This window comes from Haemaphysalis longicornis, unplaced genomic scaffold (genome assembly GCF_048455015.1).
Source record: "Haemaphysalis longicornis isolate Haplotype H1 unplaced genomic scaffold, Haemaphysalis longicornis Haplotype H1 scaffold_3, whole genome shotgun sequence".
In the NCBI taxonomy this organism is placed as follows: Eukaryota; Metazoa; Arthropoda; class Arachnida; order Ixodida; family Ixodidae; genus Haemaphysalis; species Haemaphysalis longicornis.
This window is the reverse complement of record NW_027526335.1, coordinates 176454065-176475323: the sequence shown is the minus strand read 5'-3', so window position 1 is coordinate 176475323 and position 21259 is coordinate 176454065. Positions and strand designations below refer to the sequence as shown.

Below are 21259 nucleotides of genomic sequence, written 5' to 3'. Positions count from 1 at the left end.
CGATTACTGGAAGTTCGGCGAGATGGTTCCCGTACCCAAGGCTGGTGACGTTCATTGCCCATTCAACTACCGACCTATATCTCTAACCTCGATACCTTGCAAACTATTGGAGCACATAATTTATTCTCACCTTGTTAACTACCTAGAGTCCAATTCATTTTTCTCAGCCAATCAACACGGTTTTCGAAAAAAATTACTCATGCGAAACCCAATTGCTTGCGTTTACTAATTATTTGTCCAGAGTGTTAGATAATTAATCTGTTATTGACTGCATCTTCATTGATTTCGCTAAAGCTTTTGATACTGTGTCTCATACCTTACTGCTTTTTTAAACTCCGTAGCTTCAATATTGACCCAACTGTACTGAAATGGATTGAAGCCTTCTTAAGTGATCGCACACAGAACGTAAGTGTTAATAACCATGACTCTAATACTTGCTCTGTAACATCAGGTGTTACCCAGGGATCTGTGCTTGGCCCATTTTTTTAATATACATTAATGATCTTTCTAATACCGCCGTCTCTCCTATCAGACTCTTCGCTGACGACTGTGCAGTTTATAGGGAAATCTTTAACACATCTGGCATTTCTATTCTGCAGAACGACCTCGATAACGTAAGTACTTGGTATGACACATGGCTGATGATATAAATGTCGGTGAATATAAGACAATGCGTATAGCAAATTCAAAACAAAAGTAGAACTTCCCACATATAGTCTGAATGGTTACCCGCTTGACCCCGCTAACACATACAAATATCTTGGCGTTCACATTTCCAGTGACCTTTCTTGGCGCACACATATAGAGTACATTAATTGATTGATTGATTGATTGTGGGGTTTAACGCGCCGACGCAACGCAGGCGATGAGGCGCGCCGTAGTGGAGGGCTCCGGATTAATTTTGACCACCTGGGGATCTTTATCGTGCGCCGAAATCTCGTACACACGGGCGTTTTTGCTTTCCGCCTCCATCAGAAAAGCGGCCGCCGCGGCCGGGAATCGAACCCGCGACCTCGTGCTCAGCAGCGCAACGCCTTAGCCACTGAGCCACCGCGGCGGGTAGAGTACATTAATAACAAGGCTAACAGCATGCTCGGCTTTATACGGCGTAACTTTGCCTTGGCACCAATCTCGTTAAAACTTTTACTGTATAAAACCCTCGTTCGATCAAAAATGGAATACGCTTCTTGCGTCTGGGATCCACATACTAACAACCTCATCACTGATCTCGAATCTGTTCAAAACCGTGCGGCTCGTTTTGTACTATGCAATTATTCCACGACAGGAAGTGTAACTCACATGAAACTAACATTGAACCTTCCTAATCTTGCTAAAAGGCGAGCCATTTCCCGATTGTGTTTGTTCCACAAAATATTCTTTTACAACGAATATCTAAAACATGCACTGTTTTCAGTACCATCGTATATCTGGCACCGGACTGATCATAAGTTCTAGGTTGGAGTACCCATGTGCAAAACAAATCTGCATTTTTACTCTTTCGTCCCCAAAACCTGCTCCGAATGGAACCGCCTTCCCGCCTCCATCATCACTATCACCGACCCAGCTCATTTCAAGTCCGCGGTGTCCGACTTATTGTAATTTTTGTTACTAATATTATATGCTGTATTACGTTTTGGCCCTTTAAAAATGCCACTTGCGGCCCTGAGAGTAAATAAATGAAATGAAATGAAATTTTGAAACAATTGTCATGAACCCCGTTTTCGCTCGCCAAATAAAAACTGCCACTCAAATATTCTAAATAAAAATGAAAGAGTTTTGTTCCAGGTCCTAAAAGCCCCAGTGCATATGACAGGGCATTGGGCTGATAAAAACCACTCGGCGCTTCGTTCTGTATTTCAAAATTTCGTAGATATCACCAATAGACCTACTGACAGGTCTCACTTCGACCCAAAAAATCCAAAGAGGCTTCAACCTGCATTTATTGTACGGAGATATTCTGACTGTCCAATTTTTTTGGGGCAGCAGCGGGGACACGATGACAACGCGGCTGAGGTTTGTGCTCAGACTTTGCAGTTGCTGCCCGCCACAGGTGCACCAGTCAGGTTGAGCTGTTTCATCTGCTGCTCTGCGAATGTGGGAGGTTCGGCGACACCACGGCTGGCTTCAAAACGAAGATGCGGCTTCAGTAATCAACTGCAGCATCACCGCACGAACAGCCCGGCTGACGTCACACCAACTGATAGTCTGGCGCATATAAAAGGGGCGTCGACGGCTGGATCCGGCTTTTTGGGCAGCAGCGGGGACACGACGACAACGCGGCTGAGTTTTGTGCTCAAACTTTGCAGGTTGGTTTTTTGTGACTCGTAACCTACGGGTTGTCTTTTCAATTCTTCTGTGTCGTGCTGCTGCCAGGTGCTTCTGTGAAATATGTCGGATCCTGAAAGCTTGCATTGCTTAGTTCGTTGCAAGCAGATCAAGAGTTGTGACTCGTCTCTCGAGTGCAGCGATTGCAATTACGTGTACCACTTAGGAGCATGTTCCGGTATTACGAAGCCACAGTTTTCGTCCATGCGTAAAAAAACCCGAGAGGCGTGGCGGTGTCAGACTTAAAGCGTTGGTCGAACCCGAAGTGGCTCTAAGGAAAACCCTAAGTCTGCCACTGCTGGAGAACATGATGTGGACAAAGAAGTTGAGATTAAGGACGTTCGCCTTGACATTCAGGCTAAGCTAACCACCCTATTGGATCTGAAAACCACTGTAGAGAACATCGAAAAGTCAGGGGAGCTCATGTCTGCTAAATATGATGAAGTGCTTGAAACAACCTCACGTCATGAACAAAGCCTTAAGCAAATGAACACACGAATTCAGGCTCTTGAATCGATGGACCACCCAGAAATACTTTCCATGAAAGAACAGCTTCAGGAACTAGAATGGCGAAACCGTGAGTTTAACCTTGAGTTCCATGGAATTAAACCGACCAAAGACGAAGACTTGCTTGTCAAAGTGAATGATGTTGTTCAGAAGTTAAATGAACCCATACTCAGTAAACATGATATCGTTGCTATCCATCGGCTGCCCCCCAAGCCAGGGAAGACACCAGGTATCATAGTTCGGTTTGCTAACCACAAAATGAGAGACAAATTGCTGGAGAAGAGGCACGAACTAAAAAGAGCATCACCCGAAGTGTTTGTGCGGGAAAACCTAACAAAACACGCTCGGGCACTCATCTTCGAGGCAAAGCGTTGGGCTAAGGACCCCAATTTTGAGTACGCATGGCACAGAAATGACAGAGTTCTCATTCGAAGACAGGATGGAGAGAAGGCTTGGCTCATTAAGAACACTGGCGACCTTGAAAAAATTCCGCTATAAACCTCCAGTTCCCTTACGCTAATTGTTATGTTGTGAGAATAGATGTACCGTCAAATAAGGCATTATTGGCGTTACTCTAAAGATCCCTACGCACTGGCTTATCCTAGTTTTGTCACAATTAGCCGATCAGTAAAGAAACCTTATAGCGCTTATAACGTTGTTATGCTAACAAATCAACTGCGTATTGTTAAAAGTTGTTCAGCGTCAATGCGAATGGTTTTATCTTTTACAAACTCTTATCGTGATGATACTCACCAAGGGAAAAAGAAACGCGACCGATTGGTTTTTCTGTTCTTCGACTTGTTCCTCTGTGTCCATTAAGGCGGAAAATTTTGAAAGCCCGAATGGCTTCACGTTCATTTATTGGTGTGGAAGACTTGAGCTGATATTTTCTTTTATGCTGAACTTATTCCTTGTGGTACTTTCTTTTTCTTGCCACGGTGTTGTGTTAGGTTGTGAATGTTTTAATGGCGATTTCGTCCTCTGATCTCTCCCAGGTTTCCGAGATTCTAAAGGGTGACAACCAGCTCTCAGTGTTTCACTTAAATGAGCAGAGTTTGAAAAATAAGTTTGATTATGTACACTTGTTTCTAACGAACTTGAGCATTAAATTTGACCTACTTTGTTTTAGTGAAACTTGGTTTACTCCCGAGTACGATTGTTTTCCTATTGCTGGCTACGATTGCATATCAATATGTCGTTCCAATGCACGCAGGGGTGGCATTGCTATTTACATACGTGATGATTTGCCTTATGATGTGCTTGCCGATTTCAAGGTCATTAATGATTATTATGAGTGTATTGCGGTGAAATGCTACGGCATTTTGTTCGCTCTTTGTTATCGCCCTCCATCTGGTGTGTTGAACAACTTTTTAGACTTTTCGGAAAAAGTGTTGCAACTGAGCATTGAATCACATTTAGAAAGTGTTCTTGTCGGGGACTTTAACATAAGTGCCTCCTCGGAAAATCCATGTTATCTGCGTTTTCAAGAAATATTTCAGTCATATGGGTGCTTTAATGCGAACGATAAGCCAACTCGAATTACACATAAGTCTCAGACAATACTGGATCTTTTTTTGACAAGTTTATCGCCTAATGATGTCAGTGCTGGCGTTATTTCATTTGATTTAAGTGATCACCTGCCTATATACATTTTACTATCTCGTAGTTTACTATGTAAATCCAAACAAGACAACTTGATGCGACATTACACCGTGAAAAATATAGCGAATTTCGAAGCTATTATACTGGCAGAAGATTGGTATGTGGTTTTAAATAAGACAGATGCGAATTGCGCATACAACGCTTTTCTGTCGTATTTTTTGTCAGCATATAACACGTGTTTTCCACTCGAACCTCAGAAAATACATAAAAAAGCACGTAAACCATGGGTAACCCGTGAACTATATGAGCGAATGAAGTATAGAAATAAGCTCTTCCAGGTGTTTTTGAAAACCAAGAAAGAAAGTGATTTCAAATTGTTTAAAGTCGTAAGAAATAATGTTAACCCAGATATGAGAAAAGCGAAATGCCAATATTACATGCATAGATTTGAAACTGCCGGAAACACCCGCCTTATGTGGCAAACAGTCAAAGAAATAGTCTCTAAATCTCCACAAGCCAAAAAAGTTTCATTTAAATCTGACAATTTAACTGAACTTGAGATTTCAGATTCATTTAATGAACATTTTATTAATGTTGGTGCGCCTACTAAGGACACTGCCGATGTCCCATGCGAGCAGTTCATCACAAAATGTTGTCCAAATACCATGTTTTTATCTCGTACCGACCAATCTGAAATCCTTGAGATAACCTTTTCGTTGAAGGACAGCTGTGCCGCAGGTGCTGACGGTAATAAACCTAACCCACTAAAGGCTGTTGCCGAGGGATGAAGTGTTCCCCTTGTGCATATATGCAACCTTATTCTTTCTCAAGGACTGTTCCCTGAGAAAATGAAACTTGCTCGAGTGACAGCTATACATAAAGGAGGCCCAATGAACAATTTAAATAACTATCGACCAATTTCCGTGCTCTCAGTGTTTGCAAAAGTCGCAGAACGTCTTCTAAACAAAAGGCTTAACATCGTTCGTGTCTTTAAACAATATTTTAATAGCTGAGAAATTTGGTTTTCAAAAGAAAAAATCCACTGAGGTGGCACTTCTGGGAATCAAAGAGCAAATTCTAGGAAATATTGAGATGAAAGTACTCACACTAGGCATATTTCTTGATTTAAGAAAAGCATTTGATAGCATTCAACATGATGTGCTTTTACGGAAAATTTCGTATTATGGAGTCAGAGGTGTCGCATGGTCGCTCATTAAAAGTCACTTAACGTCCAGGTCCCAGTATACAGAAATAAATGGCATTAAATCAGGCACCAAGTACATTCAGTCTGGGGTACCCCAAGGATCAATTCTCGGTCCAGTTCTGTTTCTCTTGTATATTAATGACATTTCAAGTCTTCAGGGCACAGAAAAACTTTTATTGTATGCAGACGACACAAACGTGTTCTTCTCTGGTATGCATATTCAAGACCTCTATAAAAAAGCGAATCATTGGTTATTAAATTTATGTGTTTGGCTCAGATCAAATGGGTTAGAATTAAATGTAGATAAAACAAAATACCTCGTATTCAGACCAAAAAGGACACAAATTCCTACAAACCTGATGTTAAACTTTAATAACAGAAGCATCTTACAGTCTGAGACAATTTGTTTCCTTGGTGTAACATTTCATGAATACCTTTCGTAGACACCACACATAACTTCCCTTAGAAAAAACCTTTGTCGAGCTGTGGGTGTATTAAACCGGCTGAGATACTACTTGCCTACGAGTGTAAAACGTCAAGTTTATTACGCGCTTTTTCATTCGCGATTAATATATTGCTCTTTAGTGTGGTCCACCACAACGCAAACAAACCTAAATAACCTTACAATAATTCAAAAACGAGCCATACGTGCAATTGCAAACCTAAAGTATTGTGCAAGCTGCGCAGCATACTTTGACAAACGTGAAATACTAGCAGTACGGCAACTTTACACCCAAAAATTATCCCTAGAAGTACTCCGCCAGTATAATACTAATTAAACATTATTTGAGTTGAACTATCATGTACATAGAAGTCTGTATGAACTGAGAACGTGCTTGATAGAACAATGCCGTTCCCGGACAGGCTATGGGGATCAAAGGTTAAAATCGTAGATTCCTCACCTTCTCAACCAGTACCCTGATATTCTTGACATCATTCGATATCGTAGCCCAAACAAAGTATCTAAAGTTATGAAAGAAAAATTGTTGAGGCAAAAAAAAATTACCGGCGACAGCAGTTGTTAGCGCTCTAACTTTGTCACTTTCCAGTGCCTGAAGGATGTGTGCATTGTGATTGCTTTGTTTCTTGTTTTGTTGGTTTCGATATCAGTTGTGTGTTCATATTTTGTTCTGGTATGATTACGCCAGTGCGCACCTTTTATTTTATTTTGGCGAACGGATGTAACTCGCTTTTTGTATTTTTTTGTTTTGTTTGTTTATTTTTGTTATCTTCTTCCTCTAATTGTTGTTCGTTGTAATTCCGCTGCTCCTCTGATTGTTACGGGTGGCAGGGCCCCGTCAGGCAGTTTTGTTTGCCTTTTGCCATGCCATCCAAGGCAGTTTTGAATGGTCTAAAATAAACGGATACAACAACAACAAACTCCCACAGGGTCTGTCAACCAAGGGGAATATTTTCAAGAAACCAAACTTGGCTGGAAATACGGCTTCCAAAATTCGCACTGTGTGGAACGAAAGCCGTGGACGTCGGTGTAGTTTCCTGGAGCGAGCACAATGGACACCGGGTTGTTCTCCGTGTAAAAAGGCCACTGGCGTCCGGTGGGCAACTCCGGAGTGCTGAAAAAGAGCAATGGAGAGTTAACTTCGAGTGCGAGGATGCGTAGCCACAGTTGTGGTCATAAAATATCTGGTGAAGTGGCAAACATTTTTAATGCAATGGCCGAATCTGTCGATTGCGCATTGCAAGTCGTATTTTATTACGCGATTCCAGTCATTCTACTTAACTTTCTCTGTGAAAAGTTCATGTGGTGTTAAATGTTTGACGAAGAACAGGGGAATGGGATTATTCAGAAGGGAAAATAAACCGAAGGCAGGCCAGAGAAAACGTACTGCGCTCTTACGAAACCAAAGTTAACAAGGAATTTCCCAAACTGTCAGGCTTAAAACCCCCTTATTATGCACTATGCTGTCGCACTTTCTCGCCTGAGAACTAACTTTGCCTTTATTATTTCAAAACACAGCCTATATATACGAGCACCTCGGGTGTTAACCAATTGAGACTGCACAAAGAGTACCACGGTAGCTGGGCTCAAGCTATAAACTTCTGACTGGCTGCCACACTGTAACCGCACCGTCAGCAGGCCACCTACAAGCTTGGAAGCCGGCGCTACGACTGTATAATCCTCACAAGCTTCAGTACCCCAGTACACAAGCTTGGACGCCGGTGCTACGACTCTATAATCCTCATAAGCTTCAGTACCCCAGTACACACGGGGAAGGAGGAAGCTGAAATTCAATCCGTGCCACCACCGATCCGCTTAAACATCATTGCGCAGCTTCAAGGCGCCGCTAGAGTATTGGCTGCAGGCGGAGTACCTAAATGTTACTGAAAGATTCTCCCATCCACAATTGCGAGCGTCCACATTACATTGGCACCCAGACACAAGGGTACTGAATGGAACGATGAAGCCGGGCAGGAAGTGGCCAAATTCGAATGTGGTGCTCCCTGCGAGCATAACTACAGCATCGCTTCCCCAAAACTAGGAAGAACGTTTTCTGATCCTAGGCCTAGGACCACCATCCTCATCCTCGACCCTCGGGAATCTCAACGGCGATTAATGCAAGGCTCTCTTCTAGTGGCAACACCTGAAACATTAGATATGACACTTCTATCGAGACGTGGGAGGAAGCCAGGACCAACTTGTCACTACAAAACCAGCGTGATTTATTTGAGGGGGCAAGGCACCGAGCTGCTGTATCTGGGACCTCGACTTCGCGTATTACATTTGAGATCCTTCCCTTCTGGTTACCTCATCTACCAAACCTCCTTCAATTTCTTACACAAACAAAAACCTTCTCCCTGTATTTTGCGATGTCTGAGCAAAAAACAAAAACGCTCACTCCGGTCAGGACACCGATGTAAACACTTTTAAATACTGACGCTGCCGCTGTCTGGCCGACACTCACCAGAGACAATCAGCAGAAAACTTTCACGCCCACATCTTAAGTCACCGAAGCGTAGATAACTTTGTCCTTCCTGTTCCACAACCATTGCATACATACCTGACATTTTATACCTGGGTTTCGGTGTTTTGATCACGACCGGATAACGTAAAGGGACAGACAACCGATTTTTGTTGAGTGTACCTTCTTTATCAAAAATCAAAGAGCATCACTTAAAACTCCCTTACGCGACACGAATTTGCTGATAGCGCGCTACAACGTTTTAAATCGGAATTTTCAGTTCTGCAAGTCATTCGTGTCCCGTTGAGAGGAATGCTGGCAACCATGGCAGTGAAGAGTGCGACAACAAACTGTTACTGCACGCGAGATTAAATTCTTTATTTAAAAGCTTTTTCCCCGCCAAAACAAGAGTAACGTGCGACGTTTCGTATTTCTCCATACGGTTTTTTAAATCGCGTTTTCTAAGCGATGGAGTTTTTAGGACACAACGTGAGCTCGCGCCACGTTTAGACACTATATGGCGCCACCTTTAAGAGTTCAGAAATTCTAGTGCAACATTTAAATTATATTTTCATCTTTATTTAGAAATTCCTTGCAGTTAACACAGTATATAAAATGCTGGCTTTCATATGAGCTAGAGTACATGCACACCACAAGAATCGGCTGTCTATCCCTTTAGGATCACCAGCCAGCAAAAATACCGCGCAGCAGGAACAAGGACAGGGGCAAGACCGACGAGCACTGAAAACACGCCGTCTGGTCTTGCCTCTGTCCCCGTATCTCCGACGCTGTATTTTTTGTTAATATTGTCAAACTAAAAATCGAAATGGCCTACCAAAAATGTTGTGCATAGGAAATAGAACACGCCCCAACCATTGGCGATACCAAGCCTTCTTACAAGAAAGGGTGAAGCTTATACTTTAAAAGGGGTTTTCGGAATGCCTCTACACAATAGCTCCACCATTTGCATTTGCCAAAGAAACAATTATTACCAAAATCTCGGAGTTTTAAGGTACATTTATCATTTTACCAGCGAAATGGCCGAATGTTCCGCAAACTCTGACCTAAGCAAGACAAGGACACACTACGTTCATACAGGGAGCGCCAGCTCACTCACCCGGTCAAAGCAAACGAAGACAAAATCCGTATTAGTGCCTCACTGGTGTTGTAGTCTTCGTCCCCCAGATGCGATGCATCAGTCAGAGGTTTACCGAACAACAACGTCAGCTCGCCCGCATGCGGCGCGCCGACCCATGTTGGCAGATTGAAAGAACTCTTCTTGTGGTCGAACACATAACTGAAGACTTTGTTTCCCCGCGCGGCATGGCGGTTAGCAAGAAAGTGCACAGGACAGTTGAACCTGCGATCTGAGAGGTAATCCAGGTACTGCCTCACCAGCGCCGTGTTGCTGTTGTTGAACGCATTGTCTAAGTACTGCTGTACTGTTGACGGTTGTATGTTTCTGATGTCCGTTTTCATTGACTGCTCTAGCACCTGCCGAATCTTTGTGGCGTTCTCACTTTCCAGGTCTTCTGACAACAAACCACGATGGACTGCATTGATGAGCGCCCAGCTGTTTTCATCTGATGTCACTCCGAGGACTACGTCGACTTCCTGAACCAAACCGCGTTCCGTGGAAATCCTTGGGTCTTTAGGAAGGAAGTTATTGTGATAGGTAGTCTGAAAAGTACCAAAGTATGGTGAAGATGCTTCGCCAGATGCTGTTAGTAGTTCGTCGACTGGTACATTGCGTAGACATCTGATAAGGTCGTCGGGGTGCGTTGACAAATTCCACTCTTCCTTCGAGCAGTTCACAATCTTTGACACACGCTGAGCCATCTGCAGGCTCTGCTCCGGCGAATCGTAGAAGTCTATACTGTATAGGCTGCCACTTAGCAAAATAGCATTCTGGAATAGATATCGACTGAGCGGTGATAGCATATGAGCATGAACGCTCATGGCGCCCGCACTTTCTCCAAATAGGGTCACTTTGAGGGGATCTCCACCGAAGAACTTGGCGTTCTCTTTAATCCACTCCAGAGCCAGTGTCTGATCCATTAGACCCATGTTTCCAGGTGCTTCAACCGAACTGGCATCTAGAAATCCCAGTATATCCAGCCTGTAGTTCATCGACACAACCACGAACCCAGTCCTAGCGCATAATATAGAACCATTGTAGATTGCGTTAGACGCAGTGTCATGCGTCAAGCCTCCACCGTGTATCCACACCAAGACTGGTACAGGTTCGACATGCTGGTTTTGTTCTCGGTGGGGTGTCCACACATGCAGGTGTAAGCAATCCTCGGTGTAGTTGATTCCCGTCGCAGATATCCCGGAAAATCCCCGCTGTGGGCATGCTGTTAGACGTGATGTGGCGTCATAGGTGCCGTTCCATGGCGCCAAAGGTGTTGAAGCACGGAATCTCCGGGCGCCAAGTGGTGGTTCTGCATAAGGAATACCTTGGTACTGCTCGATACTTTTGTTGAGTACATGCAGCTGCAGCCCCATAACCCGCCCAAGTTTCGTCTCTCGTTCCACGGTGTCTTGAGTGCAGTGACTGGCAGTCAGCAGACACATCAGTGTCAGAATCTTGCGCCACATGCTGATGGATAGTCGGGCCTGAAAAAAAAGGGGAAGTTTTTTACTCCGGGTCACGGGAAAGCGATGGCGACGCTTCAACGACTCCCGAAAGGGGGCGGCTCGCATTTCCGTCACAAAATTTAGTAGCACCCAATTCCCCGATAACAGCTATTCCGGATTCCACACACGGAAGCAATCAATAGGAATGTCCCTCGTCGATGACCGGGTGTACTCTTAAACTGACAATAACCCCAAGAAAACCATCAACTGCTTCCAGGCGCCGCAAGTATCCGAACAATGCCGAACTGAGAATTAAGAGATGTATTTATTTACGTCATAAATGGCAACTGGGCTCGAGATTGCAGTATATTCCGCACGGAAGAACAATCTATACCAGGGCGCAGCCAGAGGGGTGTCTCGGTGTCAGAATACCCGGCCAAAATTTATGCGTGCAGGAGAATGATATAAACTGTTAGGGCGTCGGGAGCAGCCTGTTTTTTTTTTATTTTTTTGTTTCCCTGTGGTGAGGAACACCCCCTAATCATACTTCTTGCTATGCCACTGATCTATACCTGTGAAATGAAGTGCCCGACCGACTGGCTGACCAACTGACTGACTGGCTGACTGACTGACTGACTGACTCACTGACGCCGGCCGAAAATTCTGGACCTAGACATTTGAAACCTCCGGAGTTTATTAGTCTCATGGCGTTGGGCTCATTATTGTGGGCTTTCCGGAAATTATGCCTCTAAGAAAGGAATACGAAGAAATAGTGTTTTCCGAAATTCTTAATTATCTCGCTCACCCACTCAGAAATCGAAGTGCTTTTTTTCTGCTACATGTAGCCCGTAAGGTTCTCGAAAAAGTTTTCTTGCGGTTTTGCTATTGTTAGCACTTGTGGCGTGAATCGACATTTCGGTGCTAATTGGGTGTTTTTAAAAACAGCCACATCTATGTTTCAGAGCGTAGTACATCCAATTAATTTTTGCTGATAGATGTAACTCAATTTATGCGCAAAGCAAATTTTGAGGTTGTTGCGCTGCGATGAAGCTAAGGGTCCAAAAAAGTATTTTAACATTACGGGCATGCCAAGTGGCCTTACATGTATTGGGAACCCACAAAGGCCTTACATGTATTGGGAACAACCCGCTAAATTCAAGTGTGGAGAAACTTCATGTTATAGGAGCCCATCACTATTAGGATGCAGAAGCTCAATATGGCTTGTGGTAACACGGTAAAAGTGGCGGGGGACAATCCCTCGGGATGGACATGTGCCAGGTGAGGATGAAGATGTGAGTGAGATTAGAACATGGCGGACTCGGCTGCACTAGGTGTGCGCAGTCAGATCTGCTGTGGAGTGGACCTCAAGGAAACAGGACTCCCGGTAAAGGTGTGGTTTAGGGGGCGCAGTGTCTTCCTGGGGAACCGCGGCCGGGTGCAAGAACCCCGGTACCACAGGCTGAAGCTTCGAAAATTACACCTCTAAAAGAGTGGGAAGTTTTAAAGAATTATTACACACATTTTTTTAACAGCAGACATTTTTTACATTCATTTTTGACCCATATCGAACAGATTCTCTTTGTATAGCTACCCAATGCAAATATGTTAAAGTTGTTTTACGTGATTTCTCCATAACAGCCACTTAATATGAAAATCTGATTTTTGAGAAAATAACTGTTTTTATGCATTTCTTAAAGCGTTCAGCACTTTGATATATCCAATTCATTTTTCGTCATAAATGCTGCCTGTAATATTGGCGAAAAACCAATTTCCAAGTTGTGTACAAACAAGCGTGTAAAGAGGCGAGCGGGATTTTGCTTAAATTACACCCCTCTCGAAGTGGAATTGAGTTCAGTTTAACCGTGTAGCATAGCGCTCGCCATCTGTTCTGGATTTTTTGCAACCACACGCCTCCCGTGGGAGCCCACGTTAATTATTTTAGAACTGTCACTGATAGACATTCTTCACACCTATCAGATAATACTTCCCATGAATAAGTAGCCCTTTGAGCACACTATCTTGGTACAATTTGCCTCAACAATTGTGATAGCAATTCGTGCAATTAGTGCAGTGGCCGACCCGGGCATTGCCGGGTATAAGCACTAGTGCGGTTATATAAAAACAGTTGGAGAAGCAGTCTTCATAGCTCTAATGTACCAACGTCATTATAACCAGTGACTAATTTTTGCTCCGATAAATTTCCTTTAATGAACCATTCACCGCTGCGAGGAGCGAGCCTGCTATAAGAAGCGCATAGGGTTTGGTACAAAATTCGTAGATGGCATATCATTTGGGCTGTCTGCACAGTGTCATGCAGGGTACAATTGGAAAAGTCATAAATATTTTTGTGATCATGAGTTCTGTTTTCTCTGTTCCTATAGCTATTCTTCGGCATCCCTCTACTCCTTGCTACTGCACACCTTAAGGGAGTAACCTTCTAGTGCACTTGTAAAAATCTTGCCTTAGATACTGTTCAGTGTACGATGATGCGCTACGCTCATGTTAGATTCAGCAATTTTGTTTTGTTTCCTCAGGCCCTCGCTCTCGATTTTTAGCATAACCTCGACAAGGAGTTCATCAGAGGCTTTCTTTTTTTGGTGTCAAGAATTTACTAAGGCGTGTTCCCAGTATTTTTTAATTACCAACACGTTGCGTTTAAAAATGTTTGCTTTTGATTTGGGTGAATTGTCCTAAGAATTCCTAAGATTTGGGTGAATTCCTAAAGATCTTGCCCAAATTTTGCAATCTGAAGTACACGTGGGGAGGGGGGGGGGCAGTTAAAAAAGTGTATCATTAAACAGAAGTATTTTTAAACACCCGTATAAAATTTCCAGAGGGCATAATGACCGGTTAACAACGTTTAACGCTAAGGCGTTGCTCTGCTCAGCACGAAGTCACGGGTTCAAATAACGGCCGCAGTGGCCGCTTTTCTGATTTAGGCGAAAACAAAAATGCCTGTGTGTACGAGATTTGGGCGTGCGTTAAAGATCCCCAGGTGGTCGAAATTATTCCGGAGCACTCCACTACGCCGCGCCTCATCGCCTGCGTTGTGCCGGCGCGTTGACTCCTACAACCAATCAACAACGTTTAACGACAGCAATCATTGGGACAGGGTTACCGTCATGTGCCATTTGACCAAAACACACACACAGCCACCGTTCGTGGCTTCTGATCTTTAGCTTAAAGCTACCCACGGGTCAGGTCATGTATTTATTGTGCGATCTCGGGCTCCGCAGTGTCACCACTCCCCAAACCCGATTTCGCTCGATACTCCCTCGATAATTTTTTCCTAAAGAAGGCCAAAGAATCAGCGCTTGTAGGGCGTCGCAATGTTAGCAATAAATTCGCCGAAATGATAACCACTGGGGTGTCATCACGTGTTCTGACCCATGCAAAGTGGTTTCATTGAAGTTGTGAACGTCTATTTTAAAGGGCATTGCTTTTCACATTGTGTTAGTTTAGAATTTCGCATGAAGCCTATAACTCCCGGGGAAAGTGAGGGCCAATACACCTCACTAGGTGTTCTGCTCTGTGTAAGCGTGCGTGTGCGTGTGGGGGAGTGGGTGGGTGGGTAGAGAGAAGGTGTCCTGTGTGATATAAGGGGTCATGCCGAGAAAATGCAAAATGCAGGTTTGGTTGATGCGAAAGATTGCATCGTTAGAATACCTCTTGCAGCACTTTCAACGCACGCTTCAGTAAAATAGCCTCTACAATCATGAAAGGAGAATGGTTATGCCACCTACTAGCTCATTTTACGCACTAGAACTACTGACGTGTTAGGGGAAGCTGTGGGATTGGCTGAGCCGGGCAAAAGCAAATGCACGATAGGCAGGGCCTATAAGCTTACAGAACGCCCGCTTAAATTTAATGCATCTTCGTTTTATATCCTTAGGAATTTTGGGGTAAGCAATGGAAGTTGCGAAAGTACCCGTAATTATAGAAGTATCACTGCGTACCGCTGTTGGTACTGCGGCGCAGTATGCCTGTTACAGCTACACAGCTGTCCACCGATTTGGGTTGTACCACACGACACTGCCGAGTGGCGAAAGCTACTTTGTCGTACGCGAATTTTTTTTTTTTTTTTTTTGTCGCGCTGACCCAACGTTTCATGAAGCAATTACTACCAACCATAGCAAGAACAAGCCACAAGCGAAGTGAAAATACGGTCAGAAACAAGGCGAGGGTGGAAAGCGATTCCGTGTGGAATGGTGGCGCCACCTAGTAGGCGTAACGGTAAAAGTCCTTCCGTAGTTCTCTGCAGACCCAACACCGCACTAACGTTCGCTCGAACACCTGCTCTGTACTTGCGATCGCTGACGTCACGACACACATGATTAGTGGGAGAATCATAATTTGGTTTAAATTTATTAATTTCTCAGTGAATAAAGCATCGTTTGGTAATGGACTAGTGCTGGGGACGCTATAAAACACCATATTTTTCGAAGAAAACAAACACGCATTTTGTCTGCATGGTCCCTTTAAGGTCTGTGCGCGCGTTTCAACCTTATTGCATTGTCTGCTTGAGTGAGCAGCCAAACTCGCCTCTATGACTACCGGTGCTGTTACAAATTATGCCGATATTATAAAGAGTATTCGGGGAAACGCACCTAGTGTGCCGCACGAGGTGCTTCATCGTCCCCTGCAACTGTGCTCTCAAACAACTGTTGGTGGCCGCCAACCCGTCTCCGCTAGTGAAAGTGTTTGCGCGAACTTTAGTGGTACCAGTAATTCCGTCCATTTGATAGCCCCACCTGAATGCTAACGTAGAGTTAACACCCTGATAACTCTGTTTTTAATATTTCTCGTATTGCGTAATATCAACGTTCCGTAGCGTTCAGCTTGAAACTTTGTCACTTTTTCTCATCTTTGCATGGAATGCAATATTCATTTGGAGGCCCCAGTAGAGTTAAGCGTTTTACCAAGTATTTCAATATTACAAGGTTTTACGTTGTCCTCGTGATATGTTTAAGGAAAGCATAACAATATATTATCCATTGCTCCCTTACCGGAGAAAAATTCACAGTTGTACACCCGGGGAGCAGTTGGTCGTCCTGAGGGTATATTAGAATAAAACTGGGGTTCTGTGTGCAAGCGTCTTTAAGTTTCTACAATGTGTAATACTTGGTAGCTATACTACAAGTAGTCTTTTTATCCTGCAAATTGGTGAGCAATGCGACTTTCACGCATCACTTGGAAGGATTTTACTGTCCGCAGGGCAAGGCACTCACAGAAAATTAATTACCTTTAACACACTATCGCTAATAACGAAGGAATTATTGCGTCCAAAGAACTTCGCTGTAACTCACCGTTAATGTGTTTCGCAGCTCTATGTGGGTTCTAGAAACTGACCGGACCATATGCTGACCTGTGGACCACTTATTTTGCGTTGAAAGCACAAAAAGCCCCTGAAAGAGCCGAAACTCTTAGGGGACGAGGGAACTGGGCGTGCTACTTAAATGATAGCAACCCGCTCGCACTCGTCTGGTTCCGGAATGGCCAGTTCGTCTTTGTTTTGAGCACATGCGCGGTTTAACATTTAAACTGCATGTGTGATGATTCCCCTGCTGCCTCAGTGCTCTGACATTACTGGTGATTACGTCCGAAAAAGAAGCAGTTACACAGTAGCTAAAAGTGGCACGAGACCCGGTCCCTGATCTACTAACAAAATCACTTGCGTTCGTCATTATCTTCAGTGATGACGTCAAGTGAGCTTACGGCACTGTAAAATGCATATTTCAGTGAGTGGAAAACATTGCCCCTTTCCATTACGTAATTAAACGTTTAGATGGGCAGGCCGCGTTCTGATTGTCCTCCGCTCTATTCAACGCATCTTTCCGAATATTCTTACAGAAACTTAAGCGGTTGCCTCTGTAGCCTTTAACTAAAAATTTGTGACTTTACATGCGGATAGGCCACGCGTGAGAAATGCTTTATATTAATGCCAACATAACAACAGTAGCCGGATGAGCAAAACCACCACTATACATTTTTATATACAGGGAAATTGCAAGATCAAAGACTTACCAACGTAGACTACGCCGAGGCTGTATGAGCAAAAAGACGCTGGCGCAGGGCCAGTGGAGTGGCGCTGCAGTGACACGTTGTACGGCGATTATAAAGTGGGACGCCGCTGCAAGAGGATACCTCGCTATCAAAATGTTCGTTCCGGATCACATTTTGCTGTCCGCAGAGCAATCTCTGCCCCACTCCATTCCGTCATCTGGGGCTCCAAAGCAGCAGACAAAGTGGGGGGCGAGGTGTCCAGGTTTGTTCGTAATGTGAGGCCTTGCAATAGCGCGGTGTAAAAAACACAACAAATAATAACAAAAGAACAGAATAAGTTCAAAGGCCCCCTACACAATCGCGTAGGAGTATCACAGCGACAGCGACGGAGCCCCTTCGACGAACCATCTCACAAACATCATGTCGCATCGCGTTTCTTCAACACGAAGGGCGTCACATAGCCTGTTTTGGAAGCTCCAAGTGTCGCTTTGGATACCATGACAAGGCTATGGTTCCAGCTCCACTGAATCACTCCCGACATAGCTGCCATGCCATTTTCGTCTCTCCATCAGATGGCGATTCATGCATTACTACGATGGACTTGGCGCCTGTGAACAGACATCCTGCACATAGCCCTGCACCGAAACGCGCCACAGAATCCAAGGTGATAAAATCGCCCGAAATGTAGTCATCGCGTCTTCGTTAACTTAGTTGTCATGCCAATGTAATGCACCATCAGCCGCAGCACGCGTCACCAGTGCGCATAGCCCGTACACTACACGTAGTCCGTTCCACAAATAACGCAGTATCTGCCATGAAAGTGCTTAAACCTGGAAACGGGTAGGTGCCCCTTCAGCCTCATGTGGGCAAGCACTTCCCTCCAACTAGGAGGAGTTTTGCCAAGGGTACAAGGACAATGAAGAGTCATACGGGCCTTGCAATGAGTGCTAGTATTTTGGTTGTACAGGCGTTACGAAAGCGGGAAAAGGTCGTCACTGCATGTTTCGTCGCCAAAAAGATGGGTTTCTAATGATAATTTTGCATTCAAGGCAAATTGCCAGAAATGCTCTCACTCGCATCCATGTAATGGTAAGTATAGGACCCCTCCTATAAACTTTTATCGAGATTTCTGGCGTAGGAAGGGTGCTCCGAACAAAATTGCTGCCGGTCTGCAGTCATTGTTACTAAGTTATTATACCCTCCTCCTATTGTTCCTCTTGGTTAGGCTCCAGTTCCCGTCGACACGGCTCACCCCTCGTAAATTGCTTGTGGGTGTACGTGTGTGTATTCAATATGATGACGATGATGGTTGGTATTCATTGGTGAAATGCCAACCAGGGCAAATAGCACCAAGAAAGTCATTTCACGACTTTGTGTAAACGTACACTGAGGCCTGTCAGTAAAAACAATATTGAAATGAAACAAAAAGCAATGAAGAAGACTGCTGTAAAGGGACAGGTTGTAAATATGCATTATAAAAATCAGGTACAAAAATTACAATAGGTAAGAAAATGAAATGTGCGCTTATGAGACATCAACTGGTAGTAACCTAAGAAGAAATTACGCCCACCTCTGCTCGCGGGAACCCTGGTGTGATGCGACGCTGAGGGGGGGGTTCAAGCGCAAGCGGAGAGCAACCGTCGACCGAAAGGCCGCCGGAGAGCGGCACACCGGTTATATGCGCAGCGCGCCCGAAGGAGAGGAGACCGCGGAAGAGAGAGTACTGCACAGACGCCGGCGCCAGTGTGTCTGCCGCGGCTATGACGCAACACAATCCAATACAATCCACGTTATTCCAATCCAATTCAAGACAACCCAATCCAAGCCAAGCCAAGCCAATCCATTCGAATCCAATCCAATGCCCCTCGCAGAGAGGGGCATCGGAGAGGAGAGGGGGTGAGCGGCGGAGAGCGCAGCTCGCGCGGCGAGGAGAATGGGGGAGGGGCGGACGACAACAACGCCGACGACGCTGCATGGACAAGGCGAGTGAATGAGATGCAGTCTACCGAACACGAGGCTACCGAACACGATGGTAGTCGCGCGGAGCAGTCATTTTGCCGCACCTACGGTGACAGAAACATTTGACCTGCATGGAGCTCTTTCGGCAGATTAACTGTGAGTCGCCACTTTCATTCATGAGTCCACAGCAGCCGCCAAAAAACTAAAGACAGCGAATGACCACTTGGGTTGCCGTGATGCTAGTTTCAGAGCCTGCTTGGCTGTAGGCCGCTGCTTAAAGGGACCCTGCAATACTCTTCGTGCAGTGCAACTAAACCAGCGCGATAATTAAATTAAACTGCCAGGAATACCTGAGCCAAATATCACATGTGCACGAGAAGCGGTAAGCGCGCAAATCATAGTAAGCGCGGAAGCGGTAAGCGGTAAGCGCGGAAAAATCAACCGCGCTCTCTTCACTTCTCCTCATTATGACCCCCTAGCATGGCCTAAACGACGTCATTTGGGCCATGGCTGTTCTGGCTGTCCTACTGGCTGTCGCTGGTCAACTTCGCGGCTTATTTCTCGCGTTTCCTGTTACGATCCGCCGTCGTCAGCGCTGTCAACTAACCTCTTCTATGTCTGAATCTGTGCGCATGCTTATGGTGTTTCTTTTGTTTTGAGTGCGCGCGGAGTTTTAGTAACCGACTCAATGCCTTCCTTTCAATGAGACCACTCGATAACAAGCGTTTATTGCTTCAAAAAAAGGGTGTAAATTTTTTCTTTTGCAGTGCGCAGCCAGAAGTGGCGAAGACCGGAGATGCCGAGCGGAACGCGTTCCGCACCCCGCTAGCAGACGACGCTCGCTTTCCTAGCGCAACTCGCAACCGCAGCGCCGCGGTGGTGAGAGTCACGGCCGGCCGCCTTCTCTCCATGGCCGCGGCGGGGAGATACGGAACTGAAACTAAAGCGTGGCAAACTGTTCGCATGGCGACGCAGTGAAACATCCCCCTCGCGAGGGGCACGATCAAATGCAGAGCATTTCCGGGGGCGCACGACGTTAAGTAGTTTGCGTTACGTTAATGTTGTTGCACTTGTGGCAACTGCTGACGAGAGAGCCCTCATCAGCAGTAAAATTGGCAGCCTCGGCGCACGTTGAGTCCAAGAGAGGAGAGAGTGTGTCCTTGAAACGTGCCTGGGCGCGCTATCGAATGTTGATCGCGCCGGTGGCGAAACTTCTGAGCCGGGCATGTCGAGGCCAGCGATGCGGACAACTACGGACGCCAGGAACGGGTGACATCGTGAGTTAAAGAAATGCTCTGCATTTAAAACGCCCTACTAGCCTGAGCGCTTGCTTGTGAGCAGGCACTCATGCCTGTTTTTTTTTGTGTGTGTGCGTGGCACTAGACCGGAAACAGACCCCTCCATGTTGTGGAGAAAAGGTGAAACCTCTCCGGCATGCGACATATCTAAGGGCGCCGAACAGAACGCCGCTAGCTGCCCCCCTCTCCGGGAGAGAGCGCGCAGCTTTCGTCGCGTTGTCCGCGGGCGAGTTAAGAGGAAACAATTATGCGCGATTTCCCATCGCGCGTTGTTTCGGTGATAGTGAACGGATTTTCATAATTCTTGCGAGAGGAGATTGCGGGGATATTAGAGTCTACTCCAAAATACATTCCGAGTAGTCTATGGTAAGTGTTGCAGGGTCGCTATAAAGGAGCCATGAAGACAAAATATAAGTTTGTGTTATTCGAAAGACTTCGTGCTTTAAAGTTCCCCCAGTGCATGTCCGAATGCAAACGATGCTTTATTCACTGAAAAATTCCTTGATTTAGGTTAAAATTTTGATTTTCCCGCTTAATCGTGTGCTTTCGTGGTCTGCAATGACATCATAGGAACCGACCGCTCTGCAGCCGATTGGACATGGCCTGACTGGAGGAGCGGCGGGCGCCTACTTTGTTTACCGTTAGTGAACCTAGATTGCGCCACCATACCGTGGCAAGCAGTTTTATGCCTTCCTTTTGTTTTTGACCGTATTTAAACCTGGCTTGTTCTTGTTTAGAGAGAAAACAATCGTTTCGTGAAATATAGGGCTCGCTCGACAAATATGGTCACGTAGGACACCGTTGCTTGCGTCAATCGGCCATGTTGTCTGAGACAACCCCAAAGCCCCGCAGTCCTGTGC

General features: G+C 45.2%; 1 protein-coding gene across 1 annotated transcript; it reads right to left on the bottom strand.

The window, feature by feature from the left end:
* Positions 1-5734: 5734 nt before the first annotated feature.
* On the bottom strand, positions 5735-17301 carry LOC144175820 (acetylcholinesterase-like). The gene is made up of 3 exons (XM_077704825.1): positions 17164-17301; positions 9677-11178; positions 5735-7212 (listed from the first exon to the last, which is right to left on the bottom strand). Exons 2-3 carry the CDS (start codon positions 11158-11160, stop codon positions 7053-7055), a joined length of 1644 nt encoding a protein of 547 aa, XP_077560951.1. The 5' UTR covers positions 11161-11178; positions 17164-17301; the 3' UTR covers positions 5735-7052.
* Positions 17302-21259: the final 3958 nt, after the last annotated feature.